At 45.1% G+C, this 18,625-nt stretch overlaps 1 protein-coding gene across 3 annotated transcripts in view; it reads left to right on the top strand.

Annotated features, from left to right (window-relative positions):
- CEMIP2 (cell migration inducing hyaluronidase 2) overlaps window positions 1–18,625 on the top strand; it is a 64,242-nt gene that overhangs the window by 28,053 nt on the left and 17,564 nt on the right. For all 3 annotated transcript variants that reach the window (XM_081930391.1, XM_081930392.1, XM_081930390.1), the window contains exons 6-11: window positions 2,656–2,844; window positions 5,273–5,442; window positions 5,992–6,201; window positions 12,798–13,003; window positions 14,306–14,375; window positions 17,659–17,787. In XM_081930391.1, the coding sequence (XP_081786517.1) occupies window positions 2,656–2,844; window positions 5,273–5,442; window positions 5,992–6,201; window positions 12,798–13,003; window positions 14,306–14,375; window positions 17,659–17,787 (974 nt within the window). The remainder of the gene's footprint in view (window positions 1–2,655; window positions 2,845–5,272; window positions 5,443–5,991; window positions 6,202–12,797; window positions 13,004–14,305; window positions 14,376–17,658; window positions 17,788–18,625) is intronic.

Here is an 18,625-nt window from a genome sequence, read left to right as displayed (position 1 = left end):
CTTATAGCCAAAATAATAGAATACAGCAAGATGGAAGGATAGATCAACCTGCTGCCAATAATAATAATAATAATAATAATAATAATAATAATAATAAAAGTTTAACTTATTTGCAGATGTTGAATATTATTATAGTTCTTTGTTTCTATATATATTGAGTTGTTGCTTTGGAAAACTCAAAGAATCATAGAGTTGGAAGAGACCACAAGGGCCATCGAGTCCAACCCCCTGCCAAGCAGGAAACACCATCAGAGCACTCCTGACATATGGTTGCCAAGCCTTTGCTTAAAGACCTCCAAAGAAGGAGACTCCACCACACTCCTTGGCAGCAAATTCCACTGTCAAACAGCTCTTACTGCCAGGAAGTTCTTCCTAATGTTTAGGTGGAATCTTCTTTCTTGTAGTTTGGAACCAGTGCTCCGTGTCCGCTTCTCTGGAGCAGCAGAAAACAACCTTTCTCCCTCCTCTATGTGACATCCTTTTATATATTTGAACATGGCTATCATATCACCCCTTAACCTCCTCTTCTCCAGGCTAAACATGCCCAGCTCCCTTAGCCGTTCCTCATAAGGCATCGTTTCCAGGCCTTTGACCATTTTGATTGCCCTCCTCTGGACACGTTCAGAAATGTGCAAAAAAAGCGTCCCAAAGCACCAAAATCCTGACACACCTTTTCCACACAAAAGGTGGCAAACATATACCATCAGTCCTGGAAGTGTTCCAAGCTAAATCCCTAACACAGCTATTATATGGGGCTCAGATCTGGACTGGCACTTACCTTGTATCTATGGAAGCTGTCCAATCAAAGTTTATAAGGCAAATTATTTCTGTGCCACCTTATGTCCCAAACCCATCATTGCACTTAGAGGCCAATCTTCCTTTGGTAGAATTATGGATCTGGCGCAGGACATTTGACTTCTGGCTTCGCCTAAAATTCCCCTGGTCTAATATCGCTAGTGTTGCAAGACTGTCACAAGAGTGCCTGATCTAAAATAGTCTATCAAAAACTGCACAACCCCACAACAGCTACTCACCATGGGTTATAGTAAAGCAAACAGTCTAATTTGTCAACGCCTAAATGATATTGATCGTCAGAACAACTTGGCCACAATAAGGAAATTTTGCCCATGGTATGACCACTTTCCACTTTCCCACTTTGATTCTCTGGCACCCTATCTGCATAACCTAGCAATTCCAAAATACAGACACACTTTTACCCTCGCAAGATTGAATGTATTGCCCTTGGCTGTACTTGGGGGACGATTCCAACAGATTCCATACAAAAAACGCTTATGTCCCTGTGGAGATGGCAGAACTGAATCAGTAGTGCATGCCCTCCTGGCTTGCACTTTTTACAAAGACATTATGACATTATCACCCGTCTTTTATTGTCCATTCCGGGTCGCCCAACCACTTCCACAGTGTCTTTTCTCCTGGCAGATCAAGAGGAGCAGATGACAGCAAAGGTTGCAAGGTTTTTAGCTGGGGCAATCAGAATAAGGTCCACAATTTGACTGCTGATTCAGCAGTGTGTGTTATATAATTGACTGCTTATTTTGTTCTGTGTATGCCACAATGTTTTTTTGTTGCTATGGCTGATGGCTGACGCAAAAAAAAGTTTCATTCATTCATTCTTTCATATGCACACATACTGTTTAATAAAAGGTCAACAACTTTGGGAAGCCCCCCTCAAAACTAAGCTCAATAACTTTGACCTGCCCCCAACCCCCCCATGGGTAGATCAGTGCCACCCCCCCCCCGAGTAGATCACAGTCTCTTGGGAGTTGAATGTCCCTGAGATAGATGGTTCACTCTTTTTTCATTGGTCTCTTCCTTTGTCTTTAGTTCCCCACCATTCCATTCTCCTTCCTACCTTGTTTTCAGTTTGTTTCCTCTTAATCAGAATGGTGTGGTTATTGAGTCTCTATTTAGGCTGGTGTTTTGCAGGGTGTTTACCCCTTAGGAGTCTTTTTCTATTGTTGTTGTTTAGTCGTTTAGTCGTGTCTGCCTCTTCGTGACCCCCTGGACCAGAGCACGCCAGGCACTCCTTTCTTCCACTGCCTCCCGCAGTATGGTCAAACTCATGCTGGTAGCTTCTAGAACACTGTCCAACCATCTCGTCCTCCGTCGTCCCCTTCTCCTTGTGCCCTCCATCTTTCCCAACATCAGGGTCTTTTCCAGGGAGTCTTCTCTTCTCATGAGGTACCCAAAGTATTGGAGCCTCAGTTTCAGGATCTTTCCTTCCAGTGAGCACTCAGGGCTGATTTCCTTAAGAATAGATAGGTTTGATCTTCCTGCAGTCCATGGGACTCTCAAGAGTCTCCTCCTTTTCTACTAAAGACTTTTTGTTTTGCATTTCTGTGAATTTTTAAGTAAACCACAAGTCTGCTGACACCTCCCTCTGAAGCCTGGATGGTGCAGTGTTGTCTTTGCTTCAGTAAGCATGGGAATATTTTGGGGGGTGGGGGGAGTGGATAAGGAATCACATCAGAGAATAAGCAATTGATAATTTCCTCTTAGCTGCTGTACAATGTTTTTAATCTTGTTTATTGGTTTTAATGTGTAAATGTTTTGAGCATTTGCGGAAATGGTATTCATATGTTTTTAAAATAAATTAATATGTTTTGTTTGATTTTATTTATTTGTTTGTTTAAGGTGTTTCAAAATCAGGTTTCCAGGTGGAAGCAGTGCATGGTGTGATCCTGGATCTGTCAGAAGATGTTAGTACCTGGAAGCCTGAAGACCAGATTGTTGTTGCAAGCACTGATTATTCTATGTACCAGGCAGAAGAATTCACCCTCCTTCCTTGTTCAGAATGCAATAGATATCAAATAAAAGTTAAAGGTATGGTGCAAGCTTTTGCTTTCCATGTGTCTGTGGTCCTGATGCCTAGTATAAATGCAGCCACATTGACTTTCTGGCATTGATAAACTTTTCCAGCTGCTTAACATTCACTGCAGTCTAAGATCCTCATTTGACCCTGACGTGACACATACACACACCATTGTACGTATCAGCACAAAGGAAGGGAAGTTTCATATCTCAAGTGTAGCATATGCCAGTGCTAAATTGTGTTTTGCTCTGGACGTGATATAAATGCAGCTTGCCCTTTTGTGCAAAACAGCTTCCCTTTTTACTGATTAATGTCCTATGCGCTTTCCTTTCGCTCGGTTGTTTTGGGCTGCTCTCTTAACCACACAGGCATTTATCATTCTTTGCTGTGTCACTGCTCTTTCTTCCTTCAGTGTTTGTGCCATATCTGCAACATTAACAGCAGGAGATCTCTTGTATGGAGTTAGGAGATCAGGATAGTAGTTCCCCTCCCTCCCTATATCATTTATTCTGTTATCACCAGGTTGGGCATCGCTTTCTCTTGGGTGAAGACAGAGGCAAAGTTCCGCCTTTTCTCTCTCACCCAGTAGCATTTCTCCATCTTCCCCATGCAGAGGACCTACCTTTTGCTTGTTGAGCTCCATCTAGAAAAAGCAAACTGATCTGTGCAGCTTGGAGCTGTGGTGAGACTGGGAGTTATGGTTAGGTGATCACGGTAGAGATGGTTGGTGGTGTATATTTGGGGTTTCAAGGCTTGGATGTGGGGTGGCAGGAAGAGTTGGAACCATCCATACCTGGACCTCGTAACTGTAGGGGGAAGGGAGAGGTAATTCAAGCCAAGAGATGCAGGTAGCATTTGGATACACATTTAGCTGTGTGCAAAGGTAAATAGCCTAAAGTTCTAGGAAGTGCTGTCTTAGAAATTTTTATTTCCTCTTGTGGTCTGTGCAAGTTTCATATGATTTCTGAGGATTCTCTGGGGCAAAACTTTTCTGTTGTGCCCAGCTGCCCCTTTGGCTTGAAATACATATCTCCGCATCTTACTAGTGAAATTTAATTTCTGCTTCTCTTAATCCTTGGACTTCAGCATCTGCAGATGCTCTCTCACATGAATGAAGAAAGGCAAGCAAATTACTCCCATATGGAAGCAGTTCTTCAGCTTTCTGTTCATTTAATATCCAGTTTCCTTCAGTGTTCCAAAAAGGTGTCAAGAGCCTCATCCCTTCCTACTTTTCAAACGTCTACAGTCTTGCTAGGTTTTGATGGAAGAAATAAACTTAATTTGAGCTGTTAACATCTGGAGGTGTACATTAAGTTATTTTCTTTGTTACTTTTTGTAGTTTGCATGCTAACGAGTTTGATTTGAAACTGCATCTATGCTATGTGTGTTTAGAAAAAAATATGTTCCTTACATGGTTATGAAAGAGCTGTTGCACAGGTGGTCAATAAAAGTTTTACAGAACTTGTATTGCTAGACTGAAGTGTTAGCTGAACACTTTCAGAAAAGAGTAATTTGGAACTTAAAGCTTTTATTGAAGTGAGACCAAGATACATGATAGTTTAGCTTTTTTCCCATCTTGGTGCTTTGTTATTGTTCTACTCTATGCCATGAAACCAGCCCACTTAGCAAAGAGAATCTTCACTATGGCAAAAGTGGATTTGGTAAAAATACTGGATTCTGCTAGATAAAAGGCCACTTTTAAACAGGAGAAGTTTGATTTTGGGTTGTTTTTTTTAAGGCAAAGTAAAGGAATTTGTGATAAAACATTGAAGAGAGAGAGCAAGAAAGATATTAAATATTATATTTATCTGTAAAATTATTCCTAACTGTAGCTATGAGACCTGTGAAACCATATCATATTTTCAGCTTCTGAAGCTATTAAAGTAGCTCATTCACTTTCCTTGTCTAATGTAAGTGTCCTACCCTACATTTTGGTGTGAATGTTAAAACTACATAAACTCAGTATGATAAAGGATTTGGAAGAAAGTAATTCTTGACTGCCACATCAACTGTCTCTCATCTCCCATTTATGTTTTTGGTCATCCATCTGCACATGGCCATTGTAGACCACTTTTCATTCCAGATAGTGCTCCTAGAAATAATTTGTATGGCAAAATCATCTGTGAACAAAATAATGAACGCTTGAGTGGGCTTCATTCTTCAAATTTGTACAGATCCTAGGAAGGTTTTCATAAGATCAAACCATATGTGAAAACTTCAGCATACCTGTTCATTTTCTTTCTGACACATGGCAGGCATAGCACTAGATCACATGAACTCCAAGGTGGGACAAGATTCATCTTCCACTCCATAGCTCTGCCTTTCCAGGAATGAAGCTTAACTGTGTTAGCAGGTTGCATACATTCACAACAGATAAGAATCAGAGACCTCCATTTTTCACTTGCTTTGCCTTTGAACATGAACTTCTCTTTCAAACAGAAATCCCTCAGTTCCTTCATATAGGAGAAATTGTTGATGGAGTGGACATGAGGGCTGAGGTCGGAGTTCTTACTCGGAACATCTTAATAAAGGGAGAGATGGAAGATTCCTGTTACACTGGCAAAGAGTGCCAGTTCTTCCATTTTGATACTTTTGGTGGACATATCCAGGTATGGATGTGGGGGTGCTAAATTGCTTCCTGTCATTGCCCCAGTAACTTTTGCTGATGCAGACTTTGCATGGTGATTATTCCCTTCCTGTTTTGAGATATAATATTTAAGTTGCCATATTTCAAAAAGTAAAGACCAGGACACTCCAAAGTTGTTGATCCAGGAGAAAGCACTGGCACGGACAGGAATTCTGCTTTTGAAATCCCGGTAGTGTCCAGGAAAATCCAGACGTATGGCAGTCCTATTACATGTACAAGTAAGGCTTTACACTGAATACAACTATGGCAGTCTTGCCATTGGCAGGGATAGCCAATGTGGTGCCACTGGGGACGTGACCTGGAGCCTTACTCATTTCAAAACTGTGCTCTGTTTAATTCTCTTCAGTGTAATTGGATTTCCAGTGTAATAGTTTTGATGCCGCTCTGTATTGTTGAGTGTTTATCTGGGGGGAAGGGGTGCTTTAAAGCTTGTAAATCACTGAACTGTTGTTGATCTGGGGGGGGGGGAATGAATTGGTAAACAATGAGATTATTTTTTGTGCTCTTCCAGATTCTGAAGAATTTCACCTCTGTTCACCTCTCTTACGTGGAACTCAGACAAATGGGTCAGCAGGTCCATGGAGCTTACCCTGTTCACTTCCACCGCTGTGAAGATGTGGACGAGAAAGGAGGGTACAACTACAGGACTTATGTAGAAGGCCTCTCAATTCATCACTGCTTCTCTAGATGTGTGACCGTTCATGCAACAAATGGCTTGCTGGTAATAGCAGTGCTCCTTTGCCTTCCCCTCTACTTCAAACTTCCTCTGTTATTGACCTCTTTGGATCATGCCATGCTAACCATGGTTAGTTGCAAACTTCTATTTGCAACTGTGGTTAGAAATGGTGTTGCAAACTGCCAGTGGTGCAGGCATAACACGAATCAAGGTTACAGCTGCAAAGGGAAGGGAGGAGAGACTCTGGGGCATTCAGGATCACATGGCCATGGTTAGGAGATCGGGCAGTATTTCACCTGCACAAATCTCTGGATGTGGGTTTTTGGATTTATAACTGTGCTTATCTCTTTCAGTCCCTATGGATATTAATGTTTGTGAGGAGATTTCAGCCTAACTGTAGGATCTGATAAAGATGAATTGGGCAGTTTGTAATTGTTTACTTTTCTTCAGCAAAGAGGATGCACAGGTGTATGGAAGACACATCATCACTTGGCCTAAGCATCAGGATCATCTAGAAGCTTTTTAAATTTGATTGACTGGTCTTACGTGTGATGGGACGATGAGCTGCTTGTGCGTAAAATGCAAGTCCCTCAGAGTTTGATCAGGTTTTCAAACCTCTGCCTGTGACGGAGCCCCTCCAGCATGGCTGCGTCAATCACTAGTAGCATCCGAAAGTGGCTGCTTTCGGAAACGTTTCCAACATAAAAGCTCCTTAACGGAAACACGTCGTCTGGCCTCTCGGCGTGACAGTTTCCGTCGAGGTGTGGGTGTCCCTATAGGAGGTCCTGAGACCTCCCCACTGGTTTCGCTTGAAGCGTCTCTGAGCCATCCCTCCGACTCACTTTCCCTTGGAGTTCTTGCTCGCCCTCTACTGGTTCCTTCTTCCGCTGCTACTGCTCTCTCAACCTCAGGGAGCCTTTGCACCTGCGGCGCTTTAGATGTCAGTTCCCTGACATCCACCTCCCCTCCAGGGCCCCCTTCACCCCCTCCCATCTCCTCTCCTACTGGCGGTGAGGAGGTAAAACCCCTGAAAGAACCTCCCTCATCTTCCGACGTCGCGAACACTTCCTTCCACTTGTTGCTGTTCCTACTCTCCAGGTACTCTTCGTCATCAGAGTCCACTCCATCTTCCAACTCCGACTCCGCGAACCCTTCCATTTCCTCTTCCTCATCGGTGGTGCCGAAATACTCCCTCCTAAACCTTGCTATAGGCTGAGGTTTCCTCGGGAACCTTTGGTGGAACGTTTCTGTTAAAACCTCGTCATTGACTTCCTCTGCACTTACCCAGGTGTTTTCTGACTCCGGTTCCCCTTCCCACGCCACCAAATACTCCACCTGATTACCCTTCCACCTGGAATCGAGGATTTCCGCTACATGGTTGCGGCGTTCCCTCTCTTCCAAGGCTGGTCCCCTGACGTGCTCCCCTTCACGTCCCCCCCTGTATGGTGACAGTAACGACCTGTGGAACACTGGGTGCAATTTCATGTGGTTGGGTAATCGGAGTTTGAAAGCTACCGGGTTGACCTGCTGAATCACCTCAAAGGGTCCCAATCTTCTGGGCCTCAGTTTCTTACAACCCCCTTTGAACGGCAACCCTTGGGTTGACAACCACACTTGATCCCCCACCCTTATGGTTTCACCTTCCCTTCTGTTCTTGTCTGCCTGCTTCTTATATTGTGCCTTGGCCCTTTCTAAGTTGAGCTGGAGCTGCTGATGGATGGCTTCCATCTCTTCTACAAAATGTTCAGCCGCTGGAACGCTCCATCTCTCCCCTCCTTCCCCTGGAAATGCCCTGGGGTGACACCCGTAATTAGCCAAAAAGGGACTCATCCCTGTGGACACATTCTCCGCATTATTGTAGGCAAATTCTGCCAACGCCAACTTTTCGACCCAATCGTTCTCTCTGTCATTGACATAACACCTAAGATATTGTTGAAGAATGCCATTTGCCCTTTCCGCCTGCCCGTTGGTTTCAGGGTGCCGGGCAGTTGAAAAATTAACTTCCACGTGTAGCAAGCTCATGAGCTTCCTCCAGAACCTGGAAGTAAATTGTTTGCCTCGATCTGAGATCACCCTCGAGGGAGCCCCGTGCAACCTAAAGATATGTTCCACAAACAACTTCGCCGTTTCTTCCGCTGTGACTGCATGTGAGCATGCTACAAAATGGCACATCTTAGTTAACAGGTCTACTACTACCATGATGGCTGTTTTCCCCTTGGACCTTGGCAGATCCGTCATAAAATCTATTGATATCGCTTCCCAAGGCCGTTCTGGTGTGGGTAAAGGTTCTAATAACCCTGCCGGCGCCCTTCTTTCCCCTTTGGCTCGCTGACATTGGTCACACCCTCTTACATACTCCCTTACATCTTCCCTCACCTTAGGCCACCAAAATTCCCTGGTAACCAACCACATGGTTTTGTGTTGCCCAAAATGTCCCGCCGTGGGGCTATCATGCAACTGCTTGAGTACTCTCCCCCTCAATTCACCTTCGGGTATATACAGTGCCCCTTTGTAATACAATGCCCCATTTCTTTCCTCAAAACCTCCGGGGCTCTCGCCCTCCCCCCTGAGACCTCTGAGCTTATCCTGGGCATATTCATCATTTTCCGTTTCCTCCACCAGTTCCCGTTGCCCCACCAGCGCCGCCCCACACACCCAGCGGTGCTCCGGGATGACATGTCTCTCTTCGATCACCTCCTCCCCTTCCCAATATTCTGGTTTGCGTGAGAGCGCATCCGCCCTGACGTTTTCTGGGCCTGGCACATAACAAATCTCAAAGTTAAATTTGGAGAATTCCTGTGCCCATCTCACTTGTCGTTGGTTGAGCACTCGAGCTGTTCTCCAATACTCTAAATTTTTGTGGTCGGTGCACACTTGCACCTTGTGTTGTGCCCCAATTAATAAATGTCTCCACCTCCGGAATGCTTCGTGAATGGCAAGTAGTTCCCTGTCATACACCGTGTAATTCCTCTCGGACTTATTCAGTTTCCGCGAGAAGAATGCACACGGTCTCCACTCCGACGCACTCCTCCCCGGTTGAAGAAGGACCGCCCCTATAGCCCGGTCGGATGCATCTGTTTCCACTCTCATGGGTTTTTGTAAATCCACATGCAGAAGTTGTTCTTCCGAGGCGAAAGCCCTTTTCAGTTCTTCAAAGGCTCGATCCGCCTCCACCGTCCAAACAAATTTCTTCTTGCTGCTGAGGCAGTCGGTGATGGGCGCCGTCAAGTGGGCAAAGTTCTTGATGAACTTCCGATAAAAGTTCCCAAACCCCAAGAATCTTTGCACGTCCTTCTTGGTCTTCGGTGTCTTCCATTCCAGTACCGCTTGAACCTTGCCTGGATCCATGGCCAATCCCTTGTCTGACAAGCGGTACCCCAGGAATTCCACCTCCTTGGTATGAAACTGGCACTTCTCCAGTTTCACCCACAGCTGGTTGGCTTGCAGCCTGCCCAACACTTCTCGAACGTCCCTCACATGCTGTTCCTCATCTTCCGAATACACCAACACGTCGTCTAAAAAGGCCACACAGTTCTTGTAGAGCAAAGGTCCCACAACGTGGTTTATAAAAGCTTGAAAACAGGCGGAGCCCCCTTGTAGACCGAAGGGCATAACGAGGTATTCAAAGGCTCCCAAAGGGGTAAACATGGTGGTCTTCCATTCATCTCCCTTCCTTATGCGTATCAGATTGTACGCCCCCCGCAGGTCCAGTTTTGTAAAAATCTTTCCCTTCCTTACTCTGGTCAAAATGTCGTCAATTCGGGGCATAGGGAAAGCCAGGGGCTCCGACACTGCATTGAGGGCCCTGAAGTCACACACCAGTCTCGGTTTGTCTGTGTTCTTTTTGTCCACAAAGAACACTGGGCTGCCCCCCACCGCTCGGGACTCTCTGATGAAACCTCGCTTCAAGTTTTTGTCAATGAACTCCCTCAGCTCCTGCATCTCCCTGTCTGACATGGCGTACAGCTTGCCTACTGGGAGTTGGGCCCCTGGGAGTAGGTTGATTTGACAGTCAAAGGGTCTATGCGGTGGCAGTTTGTCTGCTTCCCTTTCGCTGAATACGTTGCTCAGATCTGCGTATTGCGGGGGCACCTTCCCTTTGCCCATCACTTCCATCCCCGCTAGGGTGACTCTGTCTCCTCCCGAGACCTTCCCCTCCTTGCAGTGTTCTAGGCAATGCGCTGACCCAAAGGAGACCACCCTCTGATGCCAGCCCACTAGCGGATCGTGTAGCGCCAGCCAGCTCATCCCCAAAATGATGGGCGCTCCTCCCAGGATGGCCACATTAAACGCTATCTGTTCGGTGTGCCTTGCCACTCTCATTATCATCGGGACAGTCTGTTGGCTAACTTCTCCCCCCAACAGCTCTCTGCCGTCAATCGTAGTCACCTGCAAGGGGTTACTTAAAGGGATGGTCTGTATCTGGTGCTCAGCTGCAAACTCCTTACTCATGAAATTACAGGAGCTGCCTGAATCCAAAAGCGCCTTGACCTTTAGTGGGTGTCCGTTTGGCAGTTCTAGTAACACCTCTATCACTAAAGCAGGTCTGGGAGGTTCTGGCATGGGCACTTTCATTGCTCTTTGGCCTGGCTGCTGTGCCCCGACGGTGGCAGCCAGGCGTTGGCTTTTACTTGCTCCTTGCTTTCCTCTTCCTTTCCCCCAACAGCTCCTGCCATCCCTTGCCATTCCTTTCTTTGTGGGCAGACTCTGGCAAAGTGCCCTGGCTGTTGGCAGAGATAACATCTCTTGGCGCTCTTTCCCTCCTTCTTCCGCCCTTCACTGGGATTTGAAACTGCGCGCGCCCGCGCTGTTCCAACTTCCATCGGCTCTGCCGGCGGGAAAGATGGCTCTGGAATGTCTGGAATGCGGAACTCCCTCCAACGGTCTCCTTTCCCTTCCCGCCTTTCCAAAGCCCTCGCCTCCTGGCGCGCTCCTATGGCCAGCGCAGATTTGGTTAATTGGTCCATAGACTCCGCCCTGGGCCCCCGGGAAAGCTCATCTTTGACGGTTGAAGAAAGCCCCTCTTCGAAAAGCATTTGGATGGGCTCCGCCGATAGGTCCCACCCCAATTTATGAATCAGCATAGTAAATTCAGTCCAGTACTCACGGACAGATCTGCTTCCTTGCTGGCAAGCCATTAACTGCCTTCGCACCACCCCCTGCTCAATATCGCTGGAAAACATCAGGTCCATGGCACGAAAAAACTTCCTCGTGTCCTTTAAGATCTCATTATTCGCTGCCATCAGGGGTCTAACCCAATCTTTCGCCCCGGATTCGAGATGGCCAATCACATACGCCACTCGCGATTCCTCGTCGGGGAAGTCATCAAACTGCAAGTTTAGAGCGTATTGCATCTCTGTTCTAAAGGCATGATAGTTCCTGGGATCCCCCCCGAATTTCTGCACCAATCCTGGTACCTTTCTGGCGAGCGGGGTGGTTTTCTCCTTTCCCTTTTCTGCATCCTGAGCCCTCCTCTCCTCAAGCCTCGCCGTTTGCAGCGCCAACTGGATCTCCAACGCTCTGTACCTTTCTTCCAGGCTTGGACCCCCTCCAGCTGCTCCTGCACCCCCGGTTCCGGCTGGGTTGCTCATGATGCTTCTCTCTGCACAAGCTGGCTTTCGGTGACTTTCGGATTGCTGTGATGGGACGATGAGCTGCTTGTGCGTAAAATGCAAGTCCCTCAGAGTTTGATCAGGTTTTCAAACCTCTGCCTGTGACGGAGCCCCTCCAGCATGGCTGCGTCAATCACTAGTAGCATCCGAAAGTGGCTGCTTTCGGAAACGTTTCCAACATAAAAGCTCCTTAACGGAAACACGTCGTCTGGCCTCTCGGCGTGACAGTTTCCGTCGAGGTGTGGGTGTCCCTATAGGAGGTCCTGAGACCTCCCCACTGGTTTCGCTTGAAGCGTCTCTGAGCCATCCCTCCGACTCACTTTCCCTTGGAGTTCTTGCTCGCCCTCTACTGGTTCCTTCTTCCGCTGCTACTGCTCTCTCAACCTCAGGGAGCCTTTGCACCTGCGGCGCTTTAGATGTCAGTTCCCTGACATTACGTTTTGATGATAACACTAAGACCCACTTCAATGTTCTTGGCCCTGGGAACCTGGAATCATGAGATTGCCTTTCCATGTTATCAATTGCTTGTATGAAGTGTTGGCTAGATGATTTGATCAAGTGCTAACCATGTCATGGAAATAATATTGGGGAGTGGGACAGGGCTTTCCTAGCACATCAACCAAATAACATGCCACTGGCTAATGTGTCCCTATGAATACATGTGAAAATAGGGTTTAATGTTTTCATAAGATTTTGTTTTGTTTTGGGAGTATGCTAGAATATTTTTTTATAATTTTTGAAATCTGCATTTTGCTCCTGAACCTCATGATTATTGTCAGCTATCTATCAACACATCTGGATAAAGTGATGTATGAGACATAGTATGTAAACATATCTGGCAAGAATTTGAAGCCTAAGTTCATCCTAAAGTTCTGCATTTGTGGGCAGAAAATGTGTGTGGTTCATTATTCTGATTTAACTATTACATTGCTAACAGTGAAGTGTCTGTCCTACTGTAGCTGTGTCGAAATAGTGAAGATGTAATGCAGTATAGGCTTTTGGGAATGACATAAACGTTTATTTCTGCAGATAAAAGACACCATTGGATATGACACACTAGGTCATTGTTTTTTCCTGGAGGATGGCATTGAGCAGAGGAATACACTGTATCATAACTTAGGGCTAGTCACCAAACCAGGCACACTCCTTCCCACTGACAGGAACAGCACAATGTGCCTGGCCATGAAGGATCATGTCTATGGAGCCTATGACCCAGTTCCAACCACTGACTGCATGTGAGTGACTGGCTAAATGATTGGAGGGGGGGGGGCCTGGAATTTCAGGTGCTGATTATTTGATTGGTAATCTATACAGAGGTAACTTCTTTTCAATAAACTACCCACAGTCTGTGTACATGGCTTCAGTGCTGGTATGTTGAAGGAGGCACTGTTGTACAGTGGCTAGCTCTCTATGCTGAGCCATTGAAGACTTGGATTCAAATCAGTGCTGAGCAGTGTAATTCATTAGGCAACTTTAGGCTAGCCAAAGAGATTGATTTGACAGGTTTGTTGAAATATGAGCTTAGCTGAATATATATTGCAACATTTAGCCTGTCTGAAGTCCGTGGAATGCAGCAGGAAAGGTAGTGGGACGAAGACTTTGTGGCTTGGATCCAGAGCTGCCATGCTCCAATTCTCAGGGCTCTCTTCCATTCACGGAATGGCTTTAATCCAGTGAAGGTTTCCACCGGTGGAAAGGAAGGTGGTTTTCATTGATTTCCCTTTCCCCTTGTAGCCATTTCCCATGCTGCTCCAGAGGGCCCCCCCCTCTCCAGAGCACATTTGGAGAAACATTGGAGAGAACTGGTGAAAATCATTCTCCTCTACCTTTTCCCACCAGCAGGTGCATCCTGTGAGAGACATTCCACTCCTGAGATCTCAAGATCCAAGCCAAATATTCCTGTTTTAGGAAACAAAATGCATAGCGTTCCAAACGACAAAAGGCTATTAATGAAGAGATTGTGTTAAATACATCCTCTCTTCCACAGCTGATTCAGATAGTATGTGATTTTACTTCAGGGCCTTAAGTTTCAGTATAGGAAAGCTATATTTGAATTGTTTATCTACTCTTTTAAGCATTGTTGCTCAATCTGCAGAGATCCCCCACCCCAGTAAAAATGAATGTTGCTTAAATTTGCAAGTTTACACTCTTACTGGGAGCCAGTGTGGTGTAGTGGTTAAGAGCAGTAGTCTCGTAATCTGGGGAACCGGGTTCGCTTCCCCGCTCCTCCACATGCAGCTGCTGGGTGACCTTGGCCCAGTCACACTTCTCTGAAGTCTCTCAGCCCCACTCACCCCACAGAGTGTTTGTTGTGGGGGAAGAAGGGAAAGGAGAATGTTAGCCGCTTTGAGACTCCTTCGGGTAGTGATAAAGCGGGATATCAAATCCAAACTACTACTACTACTACTACTACTACTACTACTACTACTATTCTTCTTCTTCTTCTTCTACTACTACTACTACTACTACTACTGTGAGACATATGAGTATCTGTAGGACCTGCTGCTTACACTCTTTCCATTTGTGTCACTTTGCAGGGCTGTTTCCACATTTTGGATTGCTCATCCCAACAATCACCTTATAAATAATGTGGCTGCCGGCTCTCAGGTGAGGCTCTTGGAGCACTGTGTTAACTAATTCCACAAAATGGAAACATACTGGAAGCATATAACGTTCATTCATCTCCCTTTGTTTTCTTATCATAATGTCCTCATTTTTATATTTAATATGCATAAATGATGCACTGTTCAGAAAAGCTCATAAAACCTATATTATAAATCACGGGTTGGATTTGAACTAAGTTAGTTGAACCCAATTAGTTTCAGTGGTAATTAACAGGGCAGTCCTAACCCATGTCTTATTAAATTCAGTGGGGCATACTTCTAGGTAATTGGGATTAAGTTTGCAGCCTAAATTCAGCGAATTTAGCCTGGATCCATTTCCATGTATTTTGCTGAATAATATTTTTCACTTTGCAGACCTTTTTCTTCATGTACAAAGATGTTTAAAGAAGATTTGTTTTTATCTTTTACAAGCCAGTAAAACTGTGTTACTTCAAATGCATTGAAAAATCTCCCTATTCCAAAGAAAAATGTTACTTTTTGCAAATGAGAGGTTGTTAATTTAAGCATAAATCTCTGTGGTCTAACTGGTTGGATGTCTGTTTATTTTAAATGGTAGCTTCGTTTTAGGGTGCTGAGACCTAAATTGGTTAGATTTTATTTGAAAACTCATTTGACTCAATATTTTACTTACACAGGTAGAGTGCCGTACTATTCACTATGCAGTAAGAAACAATGAAATTTACATTTTCTGTTCTTACGGTATTCGTTAGTGGGTTTTGTAATGAAGCTGGAGATTAGGGCCTCAGACTAATCTTAACTCAGAAAGAGTCCCATTGAATCCATTGGAGCCTACAGAGAGGGGTCTATGGGGAGTTAGGGGAGGGGTAGTACCTCTGGTTGTGCTCCTTCTGGGGTAGCTGGTCCACTTTGTACGCTGCTTTCTGGGAGCTCCTGCAGCCATGCTGGTGTCCAATGCATTGCTCTGCTTTCCTTTGGACCCCATCAGTGAGGCTGAGAGGGGGGGTCTTGGCATCTGGGCAGCCCAGGACCTCCAGACACACTGCCCAGCCTTGTGTCCCAGGAAGGCCACTTCAGTGCTGCTAATGGAGCACTTTGACTTCACCCCCAGAGGAACACTCCATTGTCTCCCAAGGCAAGCAGATGCCAACAACTCTCAAGTAAGTAGGGGTAGGAGTGCAGCCTTAAATGTAATGAGAAATGTAAAGTGTATCAAGGAAAAGGAATAACACATGTGTGTTAGAATTCAGAATAAAGATGATTGTGGTGATAACTGCATTTTCCTTTAAAAGAAAAGAGTATTTATGAGTTACTATCAAACTAGATAATAAGTTGGGAGTCCCAGTAGTGGTAATGTTTGTTTGGTATATGAGTTAAAAAGCAGAAGCTGTCCTTTATTGTCTGTCAGTTTAAAGACAGTTTGAAGGGTTGAATCAGAATTCAGGATGAAAAGACCAGATGTGAAGAGCTTATGCATGAACCAAGAGTGAGTGCTTACATGCATGGGGGTTCATAGGTTAGTGGGGAGCACTGAAAATTTGGGTTGTATGTTAAGGCAAGCTTAACTATTTTGACATTTTGAGGTGTAAAATATATGGGGAAATCCAGGGAAGATTTGAAACTGATGAATAAATATTGTGAAGGTTTCAAAGAAGCTAGAGCTTTGCCCAGGGCGTTCTCTGCTGGGAATTTTCCAGGCTGGGTCTTAGGGGTACAGATAGTGTTTTCCACTCAGGCTGCAAGGCGACCCTGGAGAATCACCCTGGAGACCTTTTGCAGCCACTCTTAGAGCTGCACTGCTAGTTCTGGTTGTTTTTTTGCAGTGGCCTCTTTGCACCCCATGGTTATGGGTGCTTTTCTGTCCCCAGACTCTGTGCCTACAAATGGAAACGATTTCTGCACAGCCTCCTAGGCTGCAAATGACAAAGAGATTCATGCAGCCCAGGAAAAGTGTCTCTAACATGTGCAGCCAAGAAGGCTTCACCCTCGGGAAAGGAGGGGAAAGAACTAGGTGGCTTGATGGTTTAATTCAAGCAGACCACTGAGAGGGTTTCAGTGTGTGTGTATGGGTCTTGTTGTTGTTGCTTGCTTGCTTGCTTGCATGCTTGTTTACTTGATTGTTTGACTTGACTGGTTCACCATGCAAACCTTCACTTGCCTCAACTTGGACTGGACAAGGAGACATACTGCAAGGGCCAGGGAATTTTTTGTTTGATCCTGTGCTGGAGAAGGAAAAAGCTTTCTGAATCTACTTTCCTTTGAAGGAGAAAACCTGTCAACAATCCTTTAAGAACTGAATTTTTTTTATAAATATTATTGCTTTCCTTGGCAACCCCAGGAAGAACAGTAGGAAATGAATTTTATAACAACAGCATGATATGAATGATATAAAAGTAGTTATTGTTAATGTTTTAAGATAAGACCATGAGAAGAGCCCTGCTGAGTCCTGCTTGTCCAGCTTAGTCCAGCAGGAGTTTGTAGAATTAGGGGCCATCCCCGTATCCTGGGGTCGGCATTCAACAAAGTGCTGTGTGAAGAATTAATTCTTTTTGTCTGTCTTAATTATTTCTCTTGTTGTAACAGAAAGACTCCTCTCTCTACATCCTGTACAATTCTATAAAGCTTTTATAATGTTCCTCCTTACTCACCTTTTTTTCTAAACCTGAAAGCCCTGATAGTTGTCACTTTCGGTAAAGGGAAGGTGATTCAGCCCCCTGATCATTTTTGCTGCCTCTTTCTTGAGGTTCTTGAGGGATAATTAACAGAACTTTAAGCTGTATTCCAGGTGTGTATAAAAGTATTACTATACTAACTTTTTTAAAAAATCAATCTCTGGCATGGAATTCAATTTACTCAGTGAGCAACAGCTTAAGAGAAAATTTTTACTGAGCTATTCACCACATTCTTAAGAGTTTTCTTAGATAGTAACCACCAGCTGACACCCCATCAATGTGAAGTTGGGGGGGTGTCCCAATGTTCAACACTTGCTATTTTGTTGCCCATTCACCTATTTTGGAGAGATACTTTTTGAACTCATTGCACTATATTTTGGGTTTTACTACCCTAAATAATTTGCTAGCATCTGTAGCTTGGGTCCCCTTGTTGCTCACCCCTAATGCCAGAAAATTTATGAACAAGTTTAAAAACACTCACCAGTCCTTGGAGGACTGTAATTAGCTGGGAGTAGGAAGCATAATGTGCTTTCTAGGATTAGAAAGCACATTATGTAGTAGCAATTATGATTGTGTTGCTGTGTTCCTATCCAAACGGATCCATGACTAAGTTTATTTATCACCTCTTGTTTCCAGGATGCTGGCATATGGTACATATTTCACAAAGTGCCTACAGGAGAGTCTCATGGGTTGTTTCCTGAAACCAAAGCTGAACTAACACCACTAGGAATTTTCTATAACAACAAGGTGCACTCCAACTTTAAGGTAAATAATTCTTCAAATGAACTGAAAAATTATGTATGATTTATGTCTAAAGTACTATATTTTTCTCTCTATAAAGCGCACCTGACCATAAGGCACACCTAGTTTTTAGAGGAAGAAAACAAGAAAAAAAAATATTCTGAATCAAATGTTGTTGGAGAGGAGTTTTAAGTGGGGAGGGAAGAAAAAACACTGAAGGGACAAGGAGCACATGTGGGGTGTATGGAAAAGGAGGTGGCTAATGATGCAGGAGAGGGGTTTAAGGGGAGGGAGGAAAGGAAGGCAAATGTTCTCTCCCCCCCCCCCCCGCCCAAGCCAGCCCTCTCTCTCTCACCTGCATGTTTTCTGGCACCTGCGCGTCCATGGCATGCTTCCCTGGACGCAGCACCGGAGCACAGAGAGGAGGAGGTGGCGACAGCTGTCATTTGCGCTCCTAGCCGCTGGAAGCTGAGCTGGGTGGGCTGGAGCCTGCGCGCCGTCACCTCGCAGCAAGCAGACACGCTGAATAAGGGGAATGGGCCATCACTGGTCTGATCCGAGCAAACACAGCAACCGAAAACACAAGAGGGTGGGCAGTAAGACCCTGAGGGAGAGGGCAGGAAAGGAATTCACTGCAGCTGTGCGCTCCCTGCCAGAAAGGTACAAGAGCAGCAGCTGACTTTAACTGCCCAGTTAAAACCGTATACAGCTAGGAGCACAAAACAAAATAGGAGTCGCAATTGAATCCTTAGGAAGGTGCTACAATAATTAGACAAGGGGAACAGGGCTGATGAACAAATGGTAGCTGTGGGATGCCGTACAGATTGAGAGGCTCCACACACAAGGACACTCAAATGCCCAA

This window comes from Podarcis melisellensis (assembly GCF_964234715.1).
Source record: "Podarcis melisellensis genome assembly, chromosome: 11".
NCBI lineage: Eukaryota > Metazoa > Chordata > Lepidosauria > Squamata > Lacertidae > Podarcis > Podarcis melisellensis.
This window is presented reverse-complemented; position numbering and strand designations above follow the sequence as displayed.